The 26,309-nt window shown below is 34.0% G+C and overlaps 1 protein-coding gene across 2 annotated transcripts in view; it reads right to left on the bottom strand.

Moving 5' to 3' along the window:
* UTRN (utrophin) overlaps positions 1-26,309 on the bottom strand; it is a 370,975-nt gene that overhangs the window by 88,212 nt on the left and 256,454 nt on the right. For both annotated transcript variants that reach the window (XM_060692261.2, XM_087882841.1), the window contains exons 54-55: positions 21,373-21,529; positions 4,564-4,693 (exon numbers count right to left, since the gene is read on the bottom strand). In XM_060692261.2, coding sequence (XP_060548244.2) covers positions 4,564-4,693; positions 21,373-21,529 — 287 coding nt within the window. The remainder of the gene's footprint in view (positions 1-4,563; positions 4,694-21,372; positions 21,530-26,309) is intronic.

Genomic DNA, 26,309 nt, shown 5'->3' with positions numbered 1-26,309 from the left:
TAAGTAATGCACAAAATACCTGTTTGTGATGCTAAAATGTGTATTGAGACAATGCTGTGCACATTATCTCTTACACAGTGTCCCATTTTCTTTTGTCTAACTCTGGTTGTCACAATGCTGAATACACCTCATTTTTCTATAGTCTTTCCCCTTGTCTTATATTATACTGGCCTGCAAAGCTTCCATTCTTCCTGGAACACTTTAACAAGCTCTGGGCAGTGATAGAAGACTATGCTTTGCTAACATTTGCTCAGTCTTCATAAATGGTGATGAAGAATGATTGCATTTCCACATGAGTAGTGACATTTTATGTTATACTGATAGGAAAGATTCAAATTACTGCTGCTCCCACCAAATATATAACAAGGGATCTTAAGTTCCATCTAAATTGAGTTACAGATATTTATATTATTCCATCCACATTCAAGGATTTTGAGTACATAATTTTTCTAGCTTCTCGCAGTTGGTCAGCCAACCAAATAGGCATATTGCATACAGCAGATGCCTTATTGTAATGTTAGAACATGGGTTTGCCCAAAAGATTTCTGTTTTCATCTCCTAAATAACAGGATGGGTGATCAAAATTAAAACTGGAGATCATGATGAAATGTTGGTGTTAATTCTTTCCTGTCCTCGCTTCTATGAAAATCACACACTGAATATTAGCACCACTGGCAACAATTAGAAGTTCTTTTCTTAGGGTTACTAAAAGGAAAACTGTTCACCATCTCCCTCTGAATGTTAGCAACCTGTCCACCTCATTTATATTTTCTCACTGAATCTCATTTGACCTTAATTAAAAATTTGTGTAAAAAAACAAAAAAAAAAAAAAAAAACCCTAGTATTTATTTAAAGTAAATAAAGCTCCAGTTTGCAAAGGAGAGGAGATACAAGATACAAGACTGTAGTGGAATGGAGATTTAAATTTATCTGAATTCTTAAGCAATTACATCATTTGAACACTGAACGTTTACAAATTGGTATTTGTGTAATTTTTTTGTAAGTTTGATTAAGTTGGAAGACGCAAGATGTTAATTAGCTACTCAAAATGCAGTTAGACTTTTAAATGAAGCAATTTACCATATTATCACTCACAAACCTGACAGGCTCAAATACTGAATAAATGTTATTGATCATTATTTTCTCTTAACACAAGGGCTTTGACAAATTTGAATTTAGTAAATATATTTTCCTAACCATAGTCATAATTTAGATTAAAGTTAGATTATGTGTGTAACTTCTCATCAAAGCTTATTAATGTAGGCTTATTGATTTACTTAACTGTTCCAAATAGCTAGGAATAAGAATATCCAACAAAAGAATTAACCTGGAGAAAAGGTTTATTTGCTTTAATCACTAAATATTCACAGTGTAAAGGACCTACAAAAAGAAGAAAGAAAAACTAAAACTCCATAAAAATTATAAAACCAAATAAAACCAACTTGTTCATTTATTTCAGAGGAGCAATGCAAGGATATGAATGGATATGAATCCCTTTTCTGTGTTTAATAGGTAATATGTTATTATTGTATAAGACAAGAAGAAAATAATAAAATACTGTTTTGGGGGTAAGGTGATATGAAGGAAGATATTGATTTAATTACAAGCATTATTGTATGGTATTTATTAGCTAAATCCTTTTCAATCTGTATTGTGTCCTAATTATGGTACTAAAGAAATTATATGTCTTCATAGATGATCTCACCAGAGTAGAAAAAGAATCGATACTACTCCTGTTTATTTTATTATTTTTATTTAATCTCTCAATTGGTTTTGAGGCTACTGATCATAATATCCTAGACTTTGGTTCTGTAGAGTAAGTTGCAGAACATTCTATCAGTGTTTCCATTAACTATGTGATTTCTCAAGATACAATTTTAAATTTATATAAAGCTGCCTTATATAGACATTAAAAGATTTACTTCAAGATATGATCATGTTGAAAACTATGGGAGAAATAACATTTGACTTAAAATAGTAGTTGAAGAAAATATTGTTTTTCATGAGGTTTAGTTAATGCAATTTGTATTTGACAATTCACTGGGTAAATTGTTCCCTAAACTAGATACTCAACAACTATACTGGGGGTTGTGTTATACTCCTGAAAAAACAGTTCTGCAATTTGGGAGTGCTAGTGGTCATCATTGTTGCTAGAGGTCAAAGGGATCCTCACAGCTAGAAATATTTACCATTAGGCTTGTCAGGTATGTCAGCTACATGCATTTTCTGGATAGCAACAGCTTGCCTACTGTGATTCATTCACTAGTACACTTCTAACTGCTTCACTGCTTCACATGAGGCTGCCCTTAAATGACTGTATTGTAACCCATGTAAATATGACCTTGGAATGTGTTCAGAAATTACAATTATTACAAAACGTAATAGCTTCATTACTGATGGGGGTATGTACTTATTATAATTATGCTAAACAATCTGTAGTGCCCATTGAGCAAGGTTGAGGACACTGGTATTAGTATAAAAATCCTAAACAACCAGAGACAAGGTTACGATTAAGGCTAAGGTTAACATTCCATCTTAATAATGAGACTTTATTTAAAAGTAACTATTTTATCTTTTCTTGAACACAACAGATATGTCCAGATTTTTGGGGGGGAGAGGGGTTATGTGTATGAAATAAATGTGATTTGGTTAAGCAGAATTGCATCCAATAAAATAAATAAAATGTAATTAAAAAATATTAGATTGCGCAGAAATGGATAGATTGACATTAAAGATAAAAGAGAAGGAAGATACAGAATAGTTTCAAATATGGGATTCATTTTACAAATGGTTGAATAATAGAAGTCGAAATTAGGAGCTGGGAAAGCATTAATATGTAAGCAGTTGACCTAGACAATGGTAGGACTTTCAGATGGTTTGCATAAATATATCTGGCTTGAACAAACAACCATTAAGAGATTGTGCAACAGTAAGTGATACACTGAATATTTGTAGGAAATACAGGAAAAGAAACCCTTCGAATATAATTATTAAATATTTATTTTTACCAGAAGGCAAATTTTAATGGAGGGATAACAATTCATTCCAACTGCACAATTTGCCATGCTTCCTCATAAAAAGCCAATAGTTTTAGGTTACAAAATATAACTGAAAAATTGGGTTCAACTTATTCGTGGATGGGCTTACCCATAAGTATACGTGGCAATTATCAATACAATGAAATTTAAATTCTTTGAAACTTATGGCCTTCTTTCACTGTAAGAACAAAACATTAAATTTGACTCTGAATTTTATATTCAAAGAAAATTGGGAAAGATGTAGTATTGTTGATACACTAGTTTGGTTTCGATTGCTAAAATGGGCATGTTATTGTAAAAAATATGCTGGGAATATTATAAGCAGGTAGGATCAGGTATGTTGTTTGTGTGTGCATGCATGTGTGTATGTTTGGTGACAATGCTGTAAAGCTCAACAATTCTAAAAAATGATTCATACTACTATTACACTAATCTTAAAAGTTGAATTCCATTTCAACCTACTATATTTCTATTGCACTTCACTAGTGCATATATTTCTCAAAAGGTACTGAATTACTTGTGTGTATAATATCAACAATAAAGATATATGTCTTCTTCTGGTAAGATTGTCTGATCCCTTCTATGAAAAAATAACTAACCAAGTTGTGGAAACATGTCTGCAATGTCCAGATTAACTCCCCACCTTAAAAACAAATCTGACACAGATTTCAACTCACCCTGGAAACTACTCTTAGACTAACCTAAAACATGAATTGGTACTATATCAAAAAAATAGATACAGCTATGCATAGAATCTATGTTTTAATGATATGAAATATCTAACTGAGAACATTTTTTAAAGAAAGATGGAATGACCTTACTACACTGTACAATTCCATGCGGTAATGTATATGCTGATCAGTTTGTGTTTAGGCTGGCCCATCATGGCAGCCATTTAATGAGGTACTTATAATATGCTCTCATTATCCAAATGTGCTGTTTTCCCTAAATTTGCTAGGGGTCCCAAAGTTAACCAATATGTTAACAACGCATAGAAGAAATTCATAGTTCAAGTAATTGATAATTCCAAATACTTGTTTGCATCCTTAAATTCTTTATTTTTCACATTTCTCCAACAATGTTACACCAGTTCATATTAACCATTAAGAGTGATAAGGTTTTATATCCTTTAATTAAACTTATCTTTACTGAGATGTCTAGACTGCTAGAAAGAAATGCTAGATAGCATGTCTCAATGTATCAAATTTGGCAGCTTCTAACAAAATTGAGAATTAGAGTCACATTTTAAATTGTCCAGTCCCTTGGATAAGCATAATTTCAATTTGTGCTCTCAAACTACTGAGTTCTGCTTTCCTGCAGCTTAAATTTTATTTGAACGGTGCTTGCACACAAATTCTCAATAATATGTCCGTGTTCATTATTATATCAATGCATATAATATTCATTAAACATTCTTTGAAGAAGAAAGAATATCAAAGCCATTATGCTCACATGTTCAATAAAACAATTATTTTAACTTGAAAGAGACTCTATTTTCAAATTTAGCAATCCAAAAAAAACTGACCTGACTTTGAGTGTAAGTTTTTTCTTGGCTCTTCCGGCCCTTCAATTGGTTGATCGGCAAGGAACATTCGTGCTTGGTCTACAGCACTTAAAATCACTTGCTCTTTTTCCTTCAGTTCACGTCTGAGTGCCTTTCCAAAAAACAAAACAAGAATAATTTGTAAATTCACACTGCAGGCAATCTGCAGAACAGCAGTCCGCTCTTTTCATTCACTTGATCAAACTTATAATACAAAAATATCCATTTTACCAAACACAGAGATGGAATAAATAAATATAGCGTGAAAGAACATGCAAAACTGACTTGAAATCTGGAGGCAAGGCAGGCATTTTAATAGACTAAATTTAAAAACATAAAAGCAAAGGAAAAAAATCCTATGTGGAATCAAAATATTATACTCACGCAATTTCAGAAATAACCCATGAGGATTAAGTTTAAAGGATAACACCGTTAATGACAATACAGACAGCTCTTGATTTACAACCATTTAGTGACTGTTTTAAATTATGATGGTGTTGAAAATACTGACTTATAACCAGTTCTGGCACTTATAACCAGTGCAGCATTCCTGCAGTCACATGATCGAAATTTGGACCCTTGGCAACAGGCATCAATTTATGATGGTTACAGCATCCTGGGGTCAGCTAATGGCCATTTCTGACCTTTTCAGCCAGCCTACTACAAGCAAAATCAATGGGGGGAACTGAATTTGCTTAAAGACCAAGGGTTCACTTAATAACCACAGTGATTCACTTAAGAACCATGGTGAAAAGATTGTAAAATCAAGCCTGACTCGCTTACTATGCAAATAATGCTTCTACATTATGAATTGTCCACAGAGTGCTGTAAAGTGCTATGAGGCGGTATATAAGCCTAAATACTATTGCTATTGCTAAATGCTATTAACAAGTGTCTCACTTAGCAATGGACATTCTGGTCCCAATTGTGGTTGTAAGTCAAGGACTATCTGTATACCATTATACTAGTCTTGTGTTCTCCTCTGAAGTCTGGAAGTGATAAGCGACAAAATTATTAAGTGTTGTGGAATCATGGCTATGTCTTGTCAACAGAATATAGAGGAAACACCTAGGAAGAAGCTGCAGAACATCATATCACCTTAAAAGACCATTGCAACTTTTCAAGTCAAATGTCTTCAAGGAAGTGATATGAATGTTAGTCCCATTCCAGTACACCTTACCTCGGCCAGGATAAAAAGACCAAAAAAGAAAATCCCAAAATAGCAAATAAATGAATATGTGTGATTTATTCTAAAATAAGGAAATGGAGAAGCTTCCTTGTCTATGGAGACTCTCAGTCCTCCAGGTCACGGTTGTCCCAAAGGTGTTTTTTCCAAATATGCAACTGGACTTTTTCTTTTTTCTTTGAAACATTTCCTTTGATAATGTTCCGCTTCTCATATAAGAAGCTTCTTCAGTTCAGTTCAATTCAGAAGAAGTCTTGGATGAAAAGCAAAATGTTTTCAAAGGAAAAAAACCAAGAAAATCCAGTTGCCTTTTGGAAAAACCACCTTACGGATATCTAGCTTCCTTGGCTGGTGCAGGAAATGGTTGCTTTTATCCTTCTATACTCATGTCTGTCCTTCTGTCCATAGCACAAATATCATTAATTTAAAAATATGGATCTAGTCCTATATTTTGGATTAAGGGCACAAACCTATTGATTTCTCTTGAAATGAAGAGATTTATACTCAACTGACCTTTGTAACTTTAATTAAACATAAAGGAGAATATGTTATGTTTTAATTTTATAAATGAACTTGCTTCGCTGTATCCCCTGCCCTTATATCATTTGTGAGTTAGTTCTGTTAAAACTTGCAAGGAGCCTTACACAAATGTAAAAGGAAAATATTCTTCCACTCAGGTAATAGAAATGAAATTTTCCTTGTAGTTAGAAGAAGATGCTCCGTACTAAGAATGCTGTATTTTACTTGCTAGACAAGCAACGCATTAGCAAACTTCACATCACTGCTTATGATGAATACATGTGGAAACCTAGTATACTATTGACCCCAGAGAACAAAAGTAGAGTTGTATATAGTTAATAGTCAGAGGACTAGATGTCCATTAGACTCCAAAATATTCTATACAGTACACTAAGATACTTGTGTATCTATCTATCTATCCATCTCTATCTATCTATCATCTATCTATCTATCTATCTATCTATCTATCTATCTATCTATCTATCTATCTATTTATATCCCACCTTTATTGTTTTTATAAACAACTCAAGGCAGCAAACATATCCAACACACCTTCCTTCTCCTACTATTTTCCACACAACAACCACTCTATGAGGTGAGTTGTGCTGATAAGAGTGACTGGCCCAAGGTCACCCAGCTGAATTTCATGGCTAAGGAAGAACTTGAACTCACAACCTCCCACTTTCTTGCCTTGTGCCTCAACCACTAGATCGAATTGGTTCTCTATCACTAACAGCAACTCACATTGACAAAGACTTTCCAGCTATTGAAATTATGGTCTCATTATCGTTTCTTTGTTTGTTTTTTCAACAAATGGCTAAAGTTTAAAGCTTAATAACAGCAGAGAGGGTGCTGTTCCCACACACAGGTAGCCATCTTGAGAAAACTTTTGAGAAAACGTTTAAAGAAGCTTGCAACATAGTAGAACTATTTCTTTGGATGATAATATGTTTCTCAAATGCAATGTCTAGATCTTTGCTACAGTCCAAACTATGATTAAGTAGTCAAAACGTTTTCTAACAGCTTTTCTTTCAATAGGTTATATTTATCAATATTTACCACATTAAAAATTAAAATAGATGCATTTGCTGCCACTACTACTTGTTTGATGGGATTTTCATATTATAATATCTTTTTCAGCATAGACTGGCAAACAATTTTGATTTTGTGGACCCCCCAGAGACTCTAGGACCATAATTTAGGAAATAATGATTTAGAATTTTGATAGTAAGAAAAAAACCAGAAATGTACTGCTATCGTGCCATATAATATCTATATTATCACCTATTAATTAGTGGAAGATGCTTACATAATTTATGGGCTAAAATATCAGATATCATTATCTGATCACTCTGATATTTTAAAGAACATTCTTATAATACAAAATGTGGATTTTCTTTGCACCACAGCAAATAAAGCAACCAAAAATAACTTTATTTCACATAGAGGGAGCAACTTTCTCTTACAAATTTCAGCAGTAAAGTTCAAGTGAGTCTACTAAGCCCCCGAAGCCTTAGAGATATTTGCATCATTCATAATATTATTCCTAAGCATGCATAATATTATAAAACAAACTATTATAATCCTTCACAGATTATATGTCACATATATTTTTGAAAGGCCTTAAATATGAGTAGTACAGAGTTGGGTTTTAGCAGGTTCTGACCAGTTCTGGAAAACTGGTAGAGGAAATTTTGAGGATTTTGGAGAACCGGTAGTAAAAATTCTGACTGGCCGCACCTCCATCTATTCTCTGCCTCCCAAATCCCAGCTAATTGGGAGGAAATGGGGATTTTACAGTATCCTTCCCCTGCCACGCCCATCAAACCATGCCCTGCCCACCAAGCCACACCCACAAAACCGGTAATAAAATTTTTTTGAAACCTACCACTGGAGTAGTAGTTTTATGGTTATTCCCATCAAATGTGTCTGGAACTGATATGAGCCACTCTTCTGCCTGGACAAAGGTGTTAGGTCAATGATAGTTGACCTCTAAGTAGGTTACTTAATATGGCATTATTGGCTTCACTCTGGCTCAGCTCTTTAAAGGGCAATTGTATGAAGAGGAAACTTAATGCTATTGTTAATGTTCTAAGTTTATCCTCCACAATGAACTTTGGCTGCTACTAAAAATCAAAATTTAACTTGTTCTTCCACACTAATATTTTACTCTGCAGCATGTCTGAAATCCAAAATGAAAGGGACTCTGGGTTTCTATTACTTTAAAAACATTGAACACTGGTTAATTTTTTAAAAAATAAAAATGCTTATTATTGTTTTGAATTGTTTTATTTATATATATGCATGAAAAAATAGACGTAGAGTAACCCACTCTATCGGTTACTGGGATAAATTTAAGCCAGATTTATTTTATTGAGTTCAGGCTAAGCATAGCTAATAGTAAAATTCAAAATTCTATGTCCAATGGCTGAATTTCTTTATCCAGCAGAACTCAGGAATTGATTCTTCTTCCTGTCCTGTAACTCTTTTAGAAAGCCACTTTTAGAAATTCAGGAAATTTCCATAGCAAGTTTGATGAGGACTCAGGGGGACAACTTTAGGAAAGAATAAAAAGTTCAATTATGTGACTGACTTCTATTCAGATAATATTGACTATCCTCAGAATTTCTAAACCATAAACATGCAGGCTATTCAAAATAATTACCAGTACTTCATCAACCAATCCACTAAAATATGCACAATTTATCAAATTAGTTTCAAACCCAGAGGTAAACCTGACTGAATATAATGGGTCTTAGTTTCTTATAATGCACATATAATTATCCTAAAATATTTCTTTAAACATTTAAACTCTTCTTTCTATATCAAGAGAATATATTAATGTTTAATCCACAGCACATGAATGCATAATTTGCAACTCAGTAAACATTTATTCAATTATTGTTAGCATGCTTATTTTAATATATTCAGTGCAAAGTTCATGAAAATGCTAAAAATATCATGATTCAGAAAAGGATATGAATTCAAAGAGAATGTTAATCTTAAACCTGGTGTACATAGAAGTGCTTAAAAGTTTGTGAACTCTTAATAATAGTTCATAATAAGGAAATATTTTGTTCACTTTTATTTTTAATGTGCAGCTCCCAAGTCACCATTAATTGGTGTACACTCAATCTTAAACAAAAGTCAAAACTCATTTTCCTGTAAGCCAATAAATGTATCAGAATCTGAATAAATATAGAAAAGACATCCTTCTCTTCCTTATTCTTGAAGGAATAATATAGAACTAGAAAGACTACACACCCCCCCCCAAAAAAACCCAGCATAATGTGCCTAACCCATTCTTCTGTTCTGGTCAGACATGTTTCAGAAGATTATAATCTACAAGAGAATTACTTAAGTCATGAAAAAATTACACAATCAATTTCACAAAGGAAAATCAATTTCAAACCAAAAGAATACAGATATAACTGTTCAGTCTTTCCTTCGGAAAAAATAGTAATTTACATATCACACAGAATACCTTAAATCTGAATGTGATGGAAACAACTTGAATTATTAAAAGATAACTTGAGTGAAATTACGTTCTCATAAATTCCTGTAATAATTTAATTCCACTGTAAATTTTGAGTAAAAACAACCTAATAGAAACGAATAGTAAAATCATGTTTCCATTAGTTTTAATCATGTACCTAACAGTCACATACAATTAGATTTTATACAGACTTCACCAAAAGAAGGAACAATCACTGGGCTGAAATCTTTGTTCTAAATTACTTTGCTATGCCTTTTTATTCCCAGTTACTCAAAACACATTGATTAAATTTCCAAAACAGAACTACCACATCTGGAGCTCGGGTGACAAAAGTGATGAAGAAAAAAAAAAAAGACTCAGCCTTGGTTGGTAGCTACCATTTTATAATTTGGTTGTTGTTCTGCAACAAATGCCTCAAATGCTTTCTTTGAAAATAAGAGGCAGGTAACTATGGTCCAATATTTGCATGGAGCTTTTAAGAAAAGGGACAAAAAAGCCAGAGACCATCTTGGGTAGATAATAGAACAAATTATGATGATGACTGTCTCTTTTTCATAGTAATTCTGTAAGGATGTTCACCAACCCACACTCAAAATTCTAGGTTGTCTTCCAGTCCCAAAATTTTGGAAACCCATAAGAACATGTTATTTTATTTATACACACACACACACACACACACACACACATTTTTTTTTGTGTGTGTAGTTTTACAGCACAGATTTTGTTTTCCTCCTTTCCATTTTTGTGTATAGCAAAAAAGATCTCTTTATACAATAATCAGCAATGTAATACCTCCTATACCTATAGATGTCTATACTTACAAAGATCAGAACTGTGCAAGCGATGATATTCCTTGTGACACTCTATGGAAGCCAAAGTTGGACTTTAAAGAAGCAGGATTAAAAGAGTGTTGAAACCTTTAAACTTGAGTGTTAGAGAAGATTCCTGCAAATACCATGGACAGCTAAGAAAACAAACTGATGGATCATCAAACAAATCAGCTCAAGGCTCAAATTATCCAACTTTGGCCACATTGTGTGACGACCCAGCTCTCTGGAGAAGGCTTTTATGCTGGGAAAGGTGGAAGGAAAAAGAAGTGGATGACCAGCAGCAAGGTGGATGGGTTCAGTTACAACTGGGAGATTGGAAAGTGTAGGTTAGGGCTTGAATGTAATGAAGATCTACCTATGTAATCACTAGGAGTCGAAAACTATTTGATGGCAGATATAGCAATCAATCAATCAATCGATCGATTTTATAGCTAAAATTAGTTAATGTAATGCTTATGTAAACATTTTTACCAATGCATCCTTTGGAAAAAAATATTGATTCAAAAATATTTCTGCATCACAATTCTTTCCAGAAATTTAACAGGATGTCTTATTTTGGTTTTGCCTTAAAAGGTATCATTGTATAGGAAATAACAAAAAAAAAAAAAGAATGACTATAATTCATGTAAATTTATAATGCAGCCTTATATCAAGGAAGATAAGTATAGCAAACTGCAGTAATAGTAATCTGCTCCAGTAGGCAGAGGTTTTGCCCTACCAAACTTTTCTAGTTCCTCTCATTTGGAGGTATAAGGGATGGTCATGGAGAATTAGTACAGTGTGGAAATAACAATCACTGGTCCTCCAACTGATCCTGAAAGTAGAACAGGATAACTTTTCAATATTTTATTTTATTTTTATTTTTAATTTGATTTATATGCCGCCCTTCTCCGGAGACTCAGGGCGGCTTACAATGCGTTAAGCAATAGCCTTCATACTTTTGTATATTTTATACAAAGACAGCTTATTGCCCCCACAAACTGGGTCCTCATTTAACCTACCTTAGAAAGGATGGAAGGCTGAGTCAACCTTGAGCCTGGTAAGATTCGAACCTGCAGTAATTGCAGGCAGCTGTGTTAATAACAGGGTGCTCTAAACCACTGTACTACCAAGGCCCATTGAATATGAACATGTTCTGGTCTGGTCTGGTCTGGTCTGGTCTGGTCTGGTCTGGTCTGGTCTGGTCTAGTCTAGTCTAGTCTAGTCTAGTCTACCCTACCCTACTCCTATTCTATTCTGTCCTGTCCTGTCCTATCCTATTCTATTCTAGAAACAATACATTGAGAGGTGAAATTAATTGACTGCACAATGATATGTTTTGCATCGTGAGATTAGATACTTTCAGTGAGAAGATCATATTAATTATTCTGGATATGAAAAACAACAATGGAATGCTTTTGTTTTCACAATTAAGGAGGAGATAGCAACAACAGTACTTGTGTCCAATGCAATCAGTAACTGAATAATATCAGACTTTGTGGACAATCTTTTAACGTAATGATTATCCAAACCTATGCTCCATAGATGAAGAAGAAAAGGATGTTGATAGGTTTTTATGGCTAAGATCAACTTGAAACTGATAGATGTGCTGCTTGTGGATAGAGAGTAGAACATCAAGAGTTGGAACAGGTAAGGGAAATAATGTAATTGGGCTTTATGGTCCAGGACATAGAAATGAAGCAGGGTAATGATTTATCAGTTCTGCTATTCCTGTGATTTCATCATTGCTTCATTTGAAGAGTGTTCAGTGTTCAAACAACCAAAATAATACATACATACATCATTAGATGGAGTACACAGAAATCAAATTGACTATATTTTTGGTACAAGGAAGTAAAAGATTAAGTTAAAGTAGAAGAACAAACCCAACCAACTTCCAATACATGATCTTAAATTTATACCCACTTTTCAAATGGAACATCAGGGATTGTTTTGTTTTGAAGTCCTGAAACTGGAACTATGTAATGAAATCAAAGAAGTTGTTAAGGATGAACATGAAAAGAGACTGCCAAAGATGAAAAAATCTAAGCCAGAAAACTTGATGTCAGAACAAGCTGGGGAAATTGTCAAGATGAGCAGAGAAGCCTAAGCAAAGAATGACAAACTTCTCAGAAAGGAACTTCACAAAGAATTTCAGAGCACTCTTAGAAGCAACATGAAACAATTTATTACAACAACATCAATAAAGACACTGAAGATGAACATAAGCATGGAAAAACAAGTAAATATCTCCAAACTCAGAAGGAGGTTCTGACCTCAAATTGGTAATACTAATATGCTAATAGAAAGACACTAACTGATTTAATGACAATCAAATAACAATGGAAGCAGCATACAATGAAATTCAGTAGAGATGTTTATATCCAACATACATTATAAGATAGTCCCAATTTATAATATCTTCTGTTACTAGAACATTGTTAGATCAGCACTCCAATCATTACCAAGTAGGAAGGCTACAGGAACGAAAGGAATATCTACAAAAATGTGATAAGCAACTGAACAATAAACAGTAAATGTTCTAACCAAACTATGCCAGCAAATCTGTAGAATAACATGAGGGTCAACAGATTGAAAGAGGTCACCATTTGAAGACCTGAAAGGTCAGGTCTTCATGGAGGACATAATGGAGAAAATCCATGTACCTGAATACTGAGGCAATATTGTGTTGATAGCATATATAATTCATGAATCAGTAATTATTATGTAATCACATCTAAGAAGGAAGGGGGCATATTTGATTTATAGTGGATTTCAGTGAAAATTGTGTTCATCAAAAATAGTTTCACTAAGGTTTCTCTCCCCAACTTTTTCTGTACATCAGTCAACATTGTATGACTCTGCTCTTTGTCCATCACCTGTACATTTTCTATTTTAAAAATATCTATAATTGTACCCCATCTTTTTCTACTCAAGTATATCTTGACGCCTGTTACATAGTGTTGCTCTTTTTCTTTTCACTCTCTTCTCTATCTTCAAATTTTGAATCCTATCATGTTCATTGCTTTTATTCCATTACACCCCCGCTTGTACCTCAATTTCAGTATTTTTTACCTCTCTTAAGCTTTTGTAACATCTAAGGATCCTCTCTGGTCTGACAATTTCAGAGTTTTACTCTGCACTTCAAAATAATCCCAGTCTTTTCATTCTCTTTTAGAGTAAGCTTTGTAATAAGCTGTCTAACTTTCAGTTTCCTCCTGTTTCTCTCTGCCCACTATTCTGTTAATCATTTTCAACTTTCTAAGAATTAACTTGCAGGCTCGCATCCTAATAAAATGTTTTCTTCCACTAGTGGCAATGTTTGAATCAAGGATTCTGCTAGCAAAAGAAAGAAATTCTCTTGCTCCCTAGCCGTCTGCCTCAGAGAATCTCCTAAGCTTCTAAGTAAATATTTAGGGTGAGATATTTAAAAGGACTGTAGGGGTGGAGGTGATCTGTCTAAGTCACATCCCTCCTATCCATACCAATGTTTGCATTCTTGGCATCTTTATTAACCTCTGGAGATAATATTTACATAAAATAATTCATAAATCAGGCCAGCAAAATATGCAAAGAAAACTAATAACTCTGATGTCAAGGTTCTCTTATGATTTTCCTGATAGAGTTCCTCTAGAGTTCCAATTTTGTAAGTCGTGCCTCCTTTGCCCTTCTCACAACAGTACTTCATTTCCAATAAGGAAACATGTTTATTTCCTTCATTCTGGGAAGAAAAGTTTAATAGTCAATGCCAGACACACCCTGATTGAGCTAGAGCAAGAAATTTACCAATCTGGCAACTGAGAATATTTGTAGGAATTTCTACTGCTTTATCCTTTGTATTGCACTATAAATTTTGTGGCTGCGCAAATCGAACACGAAATGCAGTACTGAGCATAGAATTTCAGAGTTTTGTTTTAATTTGAAAGCAGGTTTCTAGTCCATATGGCTATTGATTAAATATAAAGACATTTGATAGTACCTAATAAAATTTCAAAAGCTTCTAGTAGCACCCAATCAACCTTGACTGATCAGAAAAAGCTGGGTAATATTTTCAGTATTTGAAGAATGCAGGTTTATAGAGCTGCACCAGTTCTTTGCTTCTTATAAAGATTAAGGTCATGTTGTGTAATATAGTGGGACTGCAGATAAGTAGCTTAAAATATATCATTTCCTAGTAGCAAATATAGTTTATCCAAACACAAATTTCTTCCCCTCATTTTGTATTACACAAACCCTAAAGAAAAGCTTTAAAAGAAATATTTGTAGATCTGGGGGAAGTACTCCAAGAGAAACAACCAGAATCAAGAAATGGGCATTTTGATTTTCCTTTCTTCACCACATACAGAAAGTATTGCATAATCAATATGATTTATCTTATTATTCCAAACACTATCTACAGTGAAGAGCTACACTATCTTCCTAAAAATACTTGGATTTGGCACAAACTGCAGGAGCCTCCAAGGATCAGCTTTTAAGTGGAAAACAACTCAGAGCCATTCATTATTTACTTGTTATAGTCTGTCTTTCTCTTTGTTGAACCCTCAAGTGCATAGTGTTTTCTACAAATCATAAAATTCTTACAATCGAAAGATTTAACTCACAAGACTCCTGGCATGTACGTGTATCTCTGAATGGTTTTGCTTTCTTATGGAGCAAAGTAGCTATCATTCACTTTATTGATCATCAGTACAGGATGTGACACATCCAAATACTCTTTTCACTAATAATCAGAAACGGCAATGAAAAACCAGTCCTTTTTAAGAAAAAAAATTACTCACTCTATAATTCAGTAAGAGTTTTCCTATTATACTAGAAGGAATCAGGGAAATGCCAAAAATACTATGGACCTCTTTCCCAGGAATATAAAAGCACAGTATCTCACAGTAAATCTTGACTTCTATTTCCTTTACAATATTAACAAAAACATAATGTACTGCTTATGATTATTTCCACAGTGAGCCAACAGAGCTTGCTTTTTCAGTATACAGATAGTTCTCAACATACAAACCATTTATTTAGTGACTGTTCGAATGGCACTGAAAATAATGTCTTATGACTGGTGCTTGCACATACAACCATCAAGGCATCCCCAAAGCAATACTATCAAACTTTGGGCACTTGGCAACCAGCATGTATTTACAACAATTGCAGTATCCCAGGGTCATATGATCACCATTTGTGACTTTCCCAGCTGGCTTCCAACATGCAAAGTCAATGGGGGTATTTGGACTTGCTTAATATTCCAAGTAGGCCCCAACCCTCCTATCTTTTCATAAGGGCCTAAAGACCTGTCAGCTTGAGGCCCCAGTGGGAGAACAGTGCAATGGAGGTGGCCAATTGAGTAATAACAGATCCCACCTCCTTGCCACTCTGCCCCCGCCCTTCCTATGTGTCCTTGATTTTAAAGTCCGGTTTTAACTTTTTATATTTTAACTGTATATATAATTGTAAGATGCCCAGATTTACCCTATGGTAAGATGGGCAGCCAATAAATTTTATAAATAAACAAACAAATAACTAAATTTTGCGCATTACAATCGTTTTGCTTAGCAATGGAAATTCCAGTCCCAATTACTGTTGTAAACTCTCCGACTGCAATCTGTTAAAAATATTAACAAAGCCAATGATTGAAACAAGTCAGTGTCATTACAGTGGTTAACAGTATTTTTGATTAGGAAAACTTGACTTTTAGGGTTTATTATTCAGGATTTTTTTACAATTTAAATACCAGAAGTTAATTATTCTTTTTCTAAATTTGTTCCTGTTTTTTATTTTTGTTTCTTTTCTTGCCCTTTTTGCCTGGTAAAAGTTTTCCAGGGAAAAGCCAGGTCATTTTCATCATAGGTCTAAATTGATTGCAATATCCTTAATGCTGCCTAATCACATCCTTTGTTCCTTTTATACTCTTTGTTGAATTCTACATTAGTTATGCTTGTGGGAGCTTCTGTCCTTGTTTCAAAGTTCAGCGTCTTATACATACAGCAAATGGCTTCCAGCTTCCATGTATATACTACCATGCTAATTTTATGCATGAATAAATAAATCCTTTGCAGTCACCTCAAGAACCTAAAGTATTTGCTGTAAGATTGCTCAGAAATGACAGCATTTAAGGAAATTCCAGATTTGCTTGTTATTTAATTGGTATCCAATCACTTTAAATTTCCTTGTAGGAATTTTCTTTCTAGGAATGTATGTATCTTTTGCTCAAAACAGTTCTGATGATGGAGAACAGACAAATTTTTTTTTAATGTGTTCACTAGCTTGAGAGCATGATAAAATCTAAAAGATGGAAATGTAATTAAACAATAGGAAATAGAAATATTTTACATGTAGGGTATATTTATTAGAGGCTATTTTTTGCTTCATCTGACTTTATCCCCCTCTTCAGTCCTCATGTCTACACAGGTCTTTCTTGTATAAATTTCTCTACCCCAAATATAACTGTTAATAATATAAACTTCAGGCAAATTCATAAAAAAAAAAACCAAATACATTACTTTTTTGGAGTCCAAGCACATTTTAGCAACATTTAAATAAATGAAGCAAGGAAATTTGAATCTTAGATTGTAGGCTGCTTATTTGTTTACTTCACTGAAGCAAGGTACTGGGGAAAGGGAAGAGGAGAGACCGAGCTATTAAATTAATAATTTTGAATACAAATGAGCCACAATGTATTTTGAAATGAGAACAACACATTAAAAATGTAAGAATGGGAATCTAAACAAAGAAGAGATTGGCAAAGAGGTATGTAAGCTAGACATTAAGAATTAAGAATCAATGGTAGATATAACCACAGAATAAAATGTCCAATAAATAAATAAATAAATGTCAAGCAGCTAAAATGATGCAAATTCATGAGCCAGCAATGTTGCAGGAGGTTCAAAAAGATAGTACATGCTGTTTTAGGAACAAAGGAAGCATTAAGTACTCTGCAGGTATCTCAATTAGTCCCTTTTTTCTTTTTATTTCTTTTTGTTTCATTCCACCATCCCACCCTCCACTTTACTGTTGCAGAAAGTGTTTTTTTATTAGAGATAACTTTTTTTTTTTTTTTTTTTTTTTTTTTTTTGCTAACAAGCCGGTTTTAATAATCTTTGGGAATCAAACATTTTCATACTGGGTTACATATAGCCAACAACAACAACAATTTATTATTACAGTCTTAGACAAGAGACCACATATAGCCAAATAAACACAGTATTTTCAGGATAAGCCAAGAAAGAGCTGTCCTCTAAGTATTAAATGTTAGTATGATAATAAAAGAAACAAAACACACAAAAGGGTACTTACACAGAAAAGGATAATTAATAAAATTACTGAATTGTGAACAAAAAAGAGATAGCAATGATATAACTAATTTTCCATGTACATTCTAAGGTGTGCACAACTCTTGCTATTATACTGATTAAGCAATAGCAATAGCACTTAGACTTATATACTGCTTCACGGTGCTTTTACAGCCCTCTCTAAGCAGTTTACAGAATCAGCATATTGCCCCCCAACAATCTGGGTCCTCATTTTACCGACTTCGGAAGGATGGAAGGTTGAGTCAACCTTGAGCCTGCTGAGATTCGAACTGCTAAATTACAGGCAGCTGGCAGTCAGCAGAAGTATACTGCAGTACTGCATTGTAACCACTGCGCCACCATGGCTCTTGATTTAGTCTTTGGCTATAAATTTATAAAATAAATAACATTATATGATTATCAATTTGTCCTTTTCCTGGGTAAGGCAGACCCATGGTATTTTGAAAGAAAAACAAGATTAATGTTGGAGTAATTATTTAAAGTATCTTATTTAAGGAAATGAAACTCGGTTGTGTTCAATCATTTATGCAAAGCTTTTTTTCACAAAGACAGCTTATTAAAAAGAGGTGGGGAAAGCAGATCTCTTATTAGAGTCCCTATGTTCTTCATCTCACTTAATTAAAAAGAATAGTGTGATATTTACCCCTTTAGGCCTATGAAGATAGGAAGTAACAGGACAATAAAACGGGGGTGGGGGGAGAGATAGAGGTGGAAGAGCTTTTTTGCAGCACCAAATTAAATCCAGTACTTCTCCATGAAAAATTGTGTCAAAATAGTGGAATTTATTTTCATGCGAAGCTCAGAGTAACAATAATTACCAAAGTGCAGCAGTTAAAATAATAATGATAAAATGTTATAAGTTTTGAACTTATGTTCAAAGGCAAATACAAAGGTAAAGGCAAATGGAGACCATTAAATTGTAATGAAGAAATCCATTTGGTAATATAACTCAAGAATTCTCATAGGAGGAAGAATCTACACCAACTTTGGAATGATCTCCGTTCAGTGAGATCGATCTCAGGCTATAAATATTAGACAGGGACAACAGCAAATGCTTTCATGTCATCATCATCATCATCATTCATATGTTTATAAATGTATTTCATAAGTTCTCTTTCTTTCTTTCTTTCTTTCTTTCTTTCTTTCTTTCTTTCTTTCTACTGTTTGGGTGTAGTTCTCATAATACATTTTGCTCATTTGGAGAAAACATGATTGGAAGGGAACTAGAACCACAAAAATGGGCTCAAGGCCTAAATGCCTACTTGGTTCTCAGTTATACAGGCTTGAAATCAGTATGGAAACTAGTGCAAGCAGGAGAGTAGATTGTAGGTTCACACAATCTTATGATGCTCAGCTGCTATGTATTTTTAAATGAGTAGTTAAAACATGTGCCTGATATTTAAATGACAACAAAATCAAATGCCTCCTTGTTGAAGAAATTCAAAACTAAGGAGTCATGATTAAAAAGGATCCACCAGGCATTATCCAACCTCACAAATTTCACAGTTTCAGTACAAGTAGAACTACTCTGTTCACTTTGACAGAACATATTCTAAAATATACTGGATGATTAAAAAAAAAGATGAGTGCTACATTTTTGTTGTGTCTTTAAATTGTTTAAATTTAATGTTAAATATATTACATTCTCTAATTCTCTCTAAAGTTCAATTCACGTTTTCCTTTAAAACACACAGAAGTTGAATGACTGTGCACCTATATAAAAAATAACACCCCTTGAGCCCAGAAATATTTGCTTTCTTGAAAAGCATTAAAATATGGTATCAAACGTGTACTGAATTCTGCTTTAAAAAATACTGGCAACTTTGAACATATTTGTCTATCAACTGAAAGCTATGATTATTTTTCATTTCTTCATTACTTAATTTTTTATATCTGACTTCTGGACCCAGTTGGCAATGTACCCCTGGCCTCTTAGGTTTAATGATGTCTAAAGATGTATTCACAGAATAGAACAGAACCCTCTAAAACAACGTGATTTTTCTTTTTCTGTGTTGCTAGTTATGGAAAGGACTCAATGGTTTGCAGGCAAGTATCCAACATTTTAATTGGAGGCCAATTCTACGTTTTAACTCTTGTTTAAATGAAGTAAGGATTTACTGAAACATGCTCATGATCAGGGTGGATTTGATTTAAATCAAGTTGAATCATTGATTTAAATCAAGTTTAAATCATGATTTAAATCACTAGTAAAAAGGCTTGATTTAAATCATAATTTTTAAAAAGCAACTGTCATCTCTGTCCCACAGCAGCTCCTCCTCTGATCTGCTGCTGACTCACCGACAGCCCCATTCACTTTAATGGGACAGCTGGTGATGTGGCAGTGACACAACAAGTTGAGGGATGTGACAGGCAGCAGGTGAGTGGATGCCCGTTAACAGGTGATGCCCGCTAACAGATCCATGATGGATCTGAAATTACAGGTGCTCTTTAATATATTTATAAGCTGCTTAGAAGGTTTCACTTTCATTTTTACTGCTTGCCCTTCCTCCTCACACTTAGAGCCTAGTGGTACCAGGGTGGATAAAAATCAATGATTTTTTTTAAAAAAATAAAAAAATCGGATTTTTTTTTATTTAAATCGGATTTTTTTTATTTAAATCGGATTTGTTTGATTTAAATCGGATTTGTTTGATTTAAATCAGATTTTTTTTATTTTTATTGAATTTATTTTAATAAAAAACTTTTGGGGTAAAAATCTATCGTAAGATAGTTTTCTATTTAAGATACATAAATAATTTAGTTTATTTAGCATGAAATGGAGCTTAGTTATGTAGCACAAGGCTGTATATTCTGCAACACTGGGACTATCGGTGAGTCAACAGCAGGTCAAAGGAGTAGCAGAGATGACAGTTGCTCTTTAAAAATTATGATTTAAATCGAGTTGATTTAAATCAAGTCTTTTTACTAGTGATTTAAATCATGATTTAAATCATGATTTAAATCGACTCAATTTAAATCAAATCCACCCTGAGTGGTACAGATGCATTTCTCTTCAAACAATCATAGAGTTTGTAGTGTACATAGATTTGCAAAACAATGGCATAAAGGAATATTCCTGAACTTTGTTTTATGATCTATCTCATGGTTACGATGAAATTGTGTGAATGCATCAATGCAGGACATGTTATCTCAGTTTTCAGAGCTTGGATTCATTGAATGAGTTTACCAAAAATGTAAATATTGCAGAATATTCAGCCTCATGCTATATAAGTAAGCACCATTTCATGATGAATAAACTAAATTATTAATGTATCTTAAATAGAAAATTACCTTTAGATATATTTTTAATCCAAAAGCATTTTATTAAAATAAATTTGATAAAAATAAACAAAATCTGATTTAAATTTTAAAAATCCGATTTAAATTTTAAAAATTCAATTTAAAAAAAATTAAAAAATGATTTTTATCCATCCTGTTCACGATGAAATAATAATGTCAAATTAAGCAACTTACTTTACAGTGGTCATGTTGCTGCTGTAAAGTTGGAACATCTCCACCAACAGGCATCTGCTTCTTTAATTCGTCATCTTTCAAATTTAGCCATTTGATAAGTTCTTCCAATGATATCAGTAATTTACTCCATTTCTCTGCACTTGCCTCCAAATGAGCCCTACAATAAGATTGAACACATTTTTTAGGAATTTTGTGTTGCATTAAAACATACCCGATTTCAGCTGTAAAATACTGCATTGTGAATGGAACGCAATTTTCTTTATTTAAAGCAAAGGACAGAACAAACATTTGAAAATTATTTATAAATGAATGAATCCAGTAAAAAAAAAATGTAATGAATAACACCATGATATTAAAATGCAGTTTAAAATCTTATTTAATGGATTTCTAAATGTGTTAAAAATAAATAAAAGCACCAAAAGCTTATCTTACTTCTGCACTGCCTACAAATCCAAGCTCTGGCCACCATATAAATGGATCTCAAACTTCCCCCACTCTTCAATGTTTTTAAAGCAATCGTTTTAATTTCCATTTAAGCTATTACATTTCCAGAAAGGCATAAACATTTGAGGGTTAACTGCCGTCCAGATGAACACTGTTGATAATGATTATATTTTGTATTTTGCTGAATCAATAAATCACGAGAGCACCATGCAGTATTTTAGTTAAAATGACATGCTGTTAGTATAACTACACTTGATGTCAGATCTCTTTTATTTAGTCCCTTGTTTACGTCAATACATGGCAAATATAAACACTGTAAGGAAATTGTTACAATCTTCTACAGCCATTTTTCCTAGAATGATGATAAAAGTATCCCATACTTTGCCTTCAAATCTATCTGTTCAATAATATTAATATTGAGAGCATTACAACTGATAAACAATTTTAATGCCTATATGTCACCTAGGCTCCAGGACACAATTTAGTTTTCTGATAAAAGTTTTTTGTTTTTTTTTTTTGTTTTTTTTTTTAATTTGATTTATATGCCGCCCTTCTCCGAAGACTCAAGGCGGCTTACAATGTGCTCAGCAATAGCCTTCATCCTTTTGTATATTTTATACAAAGTCAGCTTATTGCCCCCACAAACTGGGTCCTCATTTCACCTACCTTAGAAAGGATGGAAGGCTGAGTCAACCTTGAGCCTTGGCGAGATTCGAACCCTGCAGTAATTGCAGGCAGCTGGTCTTAAGCAGCTTAATAACAGGGTGCCTTAAACCCTTGTACTACCAAGGCTCTTTTCAGAATGAAATTCTAACAGCAGAAAAAGTGTTATTTAATCTTTTTTTAAAATTAAATTTTATTAGTTAAAAAGTACAAACAAACATAAATACAACGATACAACATACAAAATAAACAAACATCAATCAACTCTTACGACTTGCTCTTAAAGTTGTCACATCGGTAGACTATTTTTCCCGTATTTATCTATATATCTGTCTATTTATGTATTTACATGTGAAGCATTAATATACACTCCATCTTTAAATTGTTACACTCCTTAATTGGTACTCAAAATTTTGTCTCAAAATTGACCTTATTCTTTAGTGTTCCTATGAATGTATTTCTAAGTTTTTCTCCAACCAGTTATACCATTTTTGCCATGCTAAGTAGTAGTCTGTGTCATCTTTCTCTTGTAGCTCTTTTGTAAGTTTATCCATTTCTGCGCATTCTGTAATTTTAGTGATTATTTTGTTTTCTGTCAGTATGTATTCATGTTTCCAGTTTTGGACAAAGAGTATGCGAGCTACAGTTAGGATGTGGATAATTAAGTATTTTATTTCTTTCTCATACTGTGCTGTGATTATTCCAAGTAGAAAGGTTTCCGGCTTCATTTCCAAGTTCTGATTTGTAATTTCTTCTATCATTTTCCTTATTTCTTGCCAATATTGTTTTCGCCTTTCGGCATGACCACCATAAATGGTAATATGTTCCTTTTTGTGCGTTACACTTCCAGCAAATTGGAGAGGTGTTTGGAAACATTTTTGCTAGGCACACTGGTGGGAGGTGCCATTGATAGAACATTTTGAACAAATTTTCCTTATAGGGTATAGACATTGTCAGTTTATAATTTACAGTCCATAATTTTTCCCATTTGTCCAATTAGTGTTATTTAATCTTTAAAGTATTGCAATAGGTTCATCTAATCCTCAACCTGGTTACCAAATAATAATTTGTTTCAGTTCATATACTGCACAGAACAATAAACTGACCATACAAGGGAAATATGCACAGCATTATAAAGCACAAAACACCTAACCAAGATTTAAGAAAACAAATTTAGCATGATATACAGTAAAGATACTATACCAGCCTGGTTAAGTCTGTTGTATGAAGATAGATTTCATATTTTCTAGTAGATTATAGAGACAGTCATTAATTTTTTTTTTTTGTGGGAAGGTGAAGAGAAGTGTTCCCTGCTACAATGACAACCATCAGAACACAGCATTCATCCATTCATCATAGTAAAGGTAAAGGTAAAGGTAAAGGTAAAGGTAAAGGTTCCTCTCATATATATGTGTTAGTTGTTCCCGACTCTAGGGGGCGATGCTCATCTCCGTTTCAAAGCCGAAGAGCCAGCACTGTCCAAAGACATCTCCGTGGTCATGAGGCCAGCATGCCTAAACACCAAAGGCACACGGAACGCTGTTACCTTCCTACCAAAGGTGGCTCCTATTTTTCTACTTGCATTTTTTACATGCTTTCGAAATGCTAGGTTGGCAGAAGCTGGGACAAATAATGGGAGCTCACCCTGTTACGCGGCACTAGGGATTCAAACCACCAAACTGCCGACCTTTCGATCGACAAACTCAGTGTCTTAGCCACTGAGCCACCATGTCCCTTCCATTCATCATAAGCCCTAGCAAAAAAAAAAAGTAGTACAAAGGTAAGAGGTCAGCTGACACCAAGGCTTTGTTGAATTTCCACTCCCTTCAGCCAATGGAGAACTTCAAAAAGAGAAGACTTCCAGTGCCCAACTGCTATTCTAGCCCCTTGTCCTGTCACAGTAACATTTCACAGTGAGAGAAAATAATGCAGACATGCAGACATACCCATTAAGCTTTGGATATTTATCCCTTTGGGATAAATTACATACGAAGATTAATGGATTAATAAAACAAACAAAAAGCATGAGGTGTGAAAACATAGCTGAATCTAGTTTACAGCATTTCATCTACTTCAGCTCTCCACACCATTTTTCCCCCTTTGGAAATGTTCTTGTTCTGATACGTCCACATGCCATTTCATACATTGATTTTCACTCTTTAAATTTCTAATCTCTCTGGGGATTTCATTCTCACCTTTCAGTCCCAACTTTCTTAAGTGTTGCTCTTGATCCATTCATTCTTACTTTATACATTTGCTCAGCAATTCAATCCTCATTCATTCTATTTGAGCAAACTATAAATTAATCACTTTTGTATTCAACTCACACTTACTTACTACTGAATCATTAATTTAACCAGCCGATTCCCCTGTAGCTTTTGCATTCATTCTTGCTATTTTTCCTTTATATATACTGGAAAAATAATTATATTTTTCTCACCAGTCTTAACATGTATCATAAACAAGGCGTATAAATATTCTATAAGAAAATTGCAAAGTATATTTTAATACATATCTAGTTATAATATTTACATCCACAACTTTACCATTTTTCAATATTGTAAGAGAATAATGTCCTTTCCATTATCTTTTTCCCTTGGACACTAACCTCTATAGCATTTGCTTCAATTACATTCTTTGACATACTGCTATCATTTCCATAAAAAAGCTCTACAATATTTCTTTCAGTTTTCCTTTAATTGAATTTATGCCATGTCTACTTACTCCTATAGAAAAGGGATCCCCAACCCTCGGTCTGTAAACCAGCACCATGCCAGAAACCAGGCTGTGCAAACAAGCAAAATCCCATCCACAGGATGCAGGCATCACATAAAATCACACCCACTCTGGTCCACAGAAAAACTTCTCTCCATGGAACTGGTCCCTGGTGCCCCAAAGGTTGGGAGCTACTGCTATAGAAGGTAGGGCATAATTCAGAGGTGGATTTCAGCAGGTTCTGACCAGTTCTGGAGAACCAGTAGCAGAAATTTTGAGTAGTTTGGAGAACCGGTAGTAAAAATTCTGACTGGCCCCACCCCCATCTATTCTCTGCCTCTCAAGTCCCAGCTGATCAGGAGGAAATGGGGATTTTGCAGTAACCTTCCCCTGGATTGGGGAGAGAATGGAGATTTTACAGTATCCTTCCCCTGCCATGCCCACCAAGCCACACCCACCAAGCCACGCCATGCCCACCAAGCCACACCCACAGAACCGGTAGTAAAAAAAATTGAAACCCACCACTGCCATAATTGTTCACAATATTCCAGAAGATGGCAAAAATAAATAGGTTTAAATTATAAGGAAGTAAACTTCAACTGTACATCGGGGGGAGGGGGGATCCTATTGAACACTGAAATGGAGTATTTCAGGAATTTGTGGATTCACTTTGAAGTATTTTAACAATAGCTGAGTGGTAATAGAATCTTGAATCCTGTAGTAGACAGGTTTTAGACTAGATGAACTTTTATAACCCTTTGATTCTGTTTCTTTGACCATTCTATCAAGCACTCTTATTTATTTACAGGCTGCCAATAGAAAAAAAAATGCAGTTATAGAAAAACACGTCAACTCTGGCAAGATCGTTTCTTGGCCAATCAATTAGTAGCTTGATATTTCTGGCTAGACATGCAATATTAACTGGGAACTATATCTTAATGGATTAAAAAGCATTTAAAAAAAAATCTAGCAATTCTGTGTTTTTGTAAAGGTAACTTTGGATAAGGGTGTCTGTTGCTATTAAGTCTCTCCTAATTTCAATTTAGAAGGCCAGGCAAAGGCCAGGCTAAATATAAAAACAACATGGTCAAGTATTTTCTAAACTTGCCTTAAAC

The sequence above is a fragment of the Pantherophis guttatus genome, chromosome 1, assembly GCF_059756535.1.
Source record: "Pantherophis guttatus breed Tessera chromosome 1, ASM5975653v1, whole genome shotgun sequence".
In the NCBI taxonomy this organism is placed as follows: domain Eukaryota; kingdom Metazoa; phylum Chordata; class Lepidosauria; order Squamata; family Colubridae; genus Pantherophis; species Pantherophis guttatus.
The sequence above is the reverse complement of the archived record's forward strand: the minus strand, read 5'-3'. Positions and strand labels throughout refer to the sequence as shown.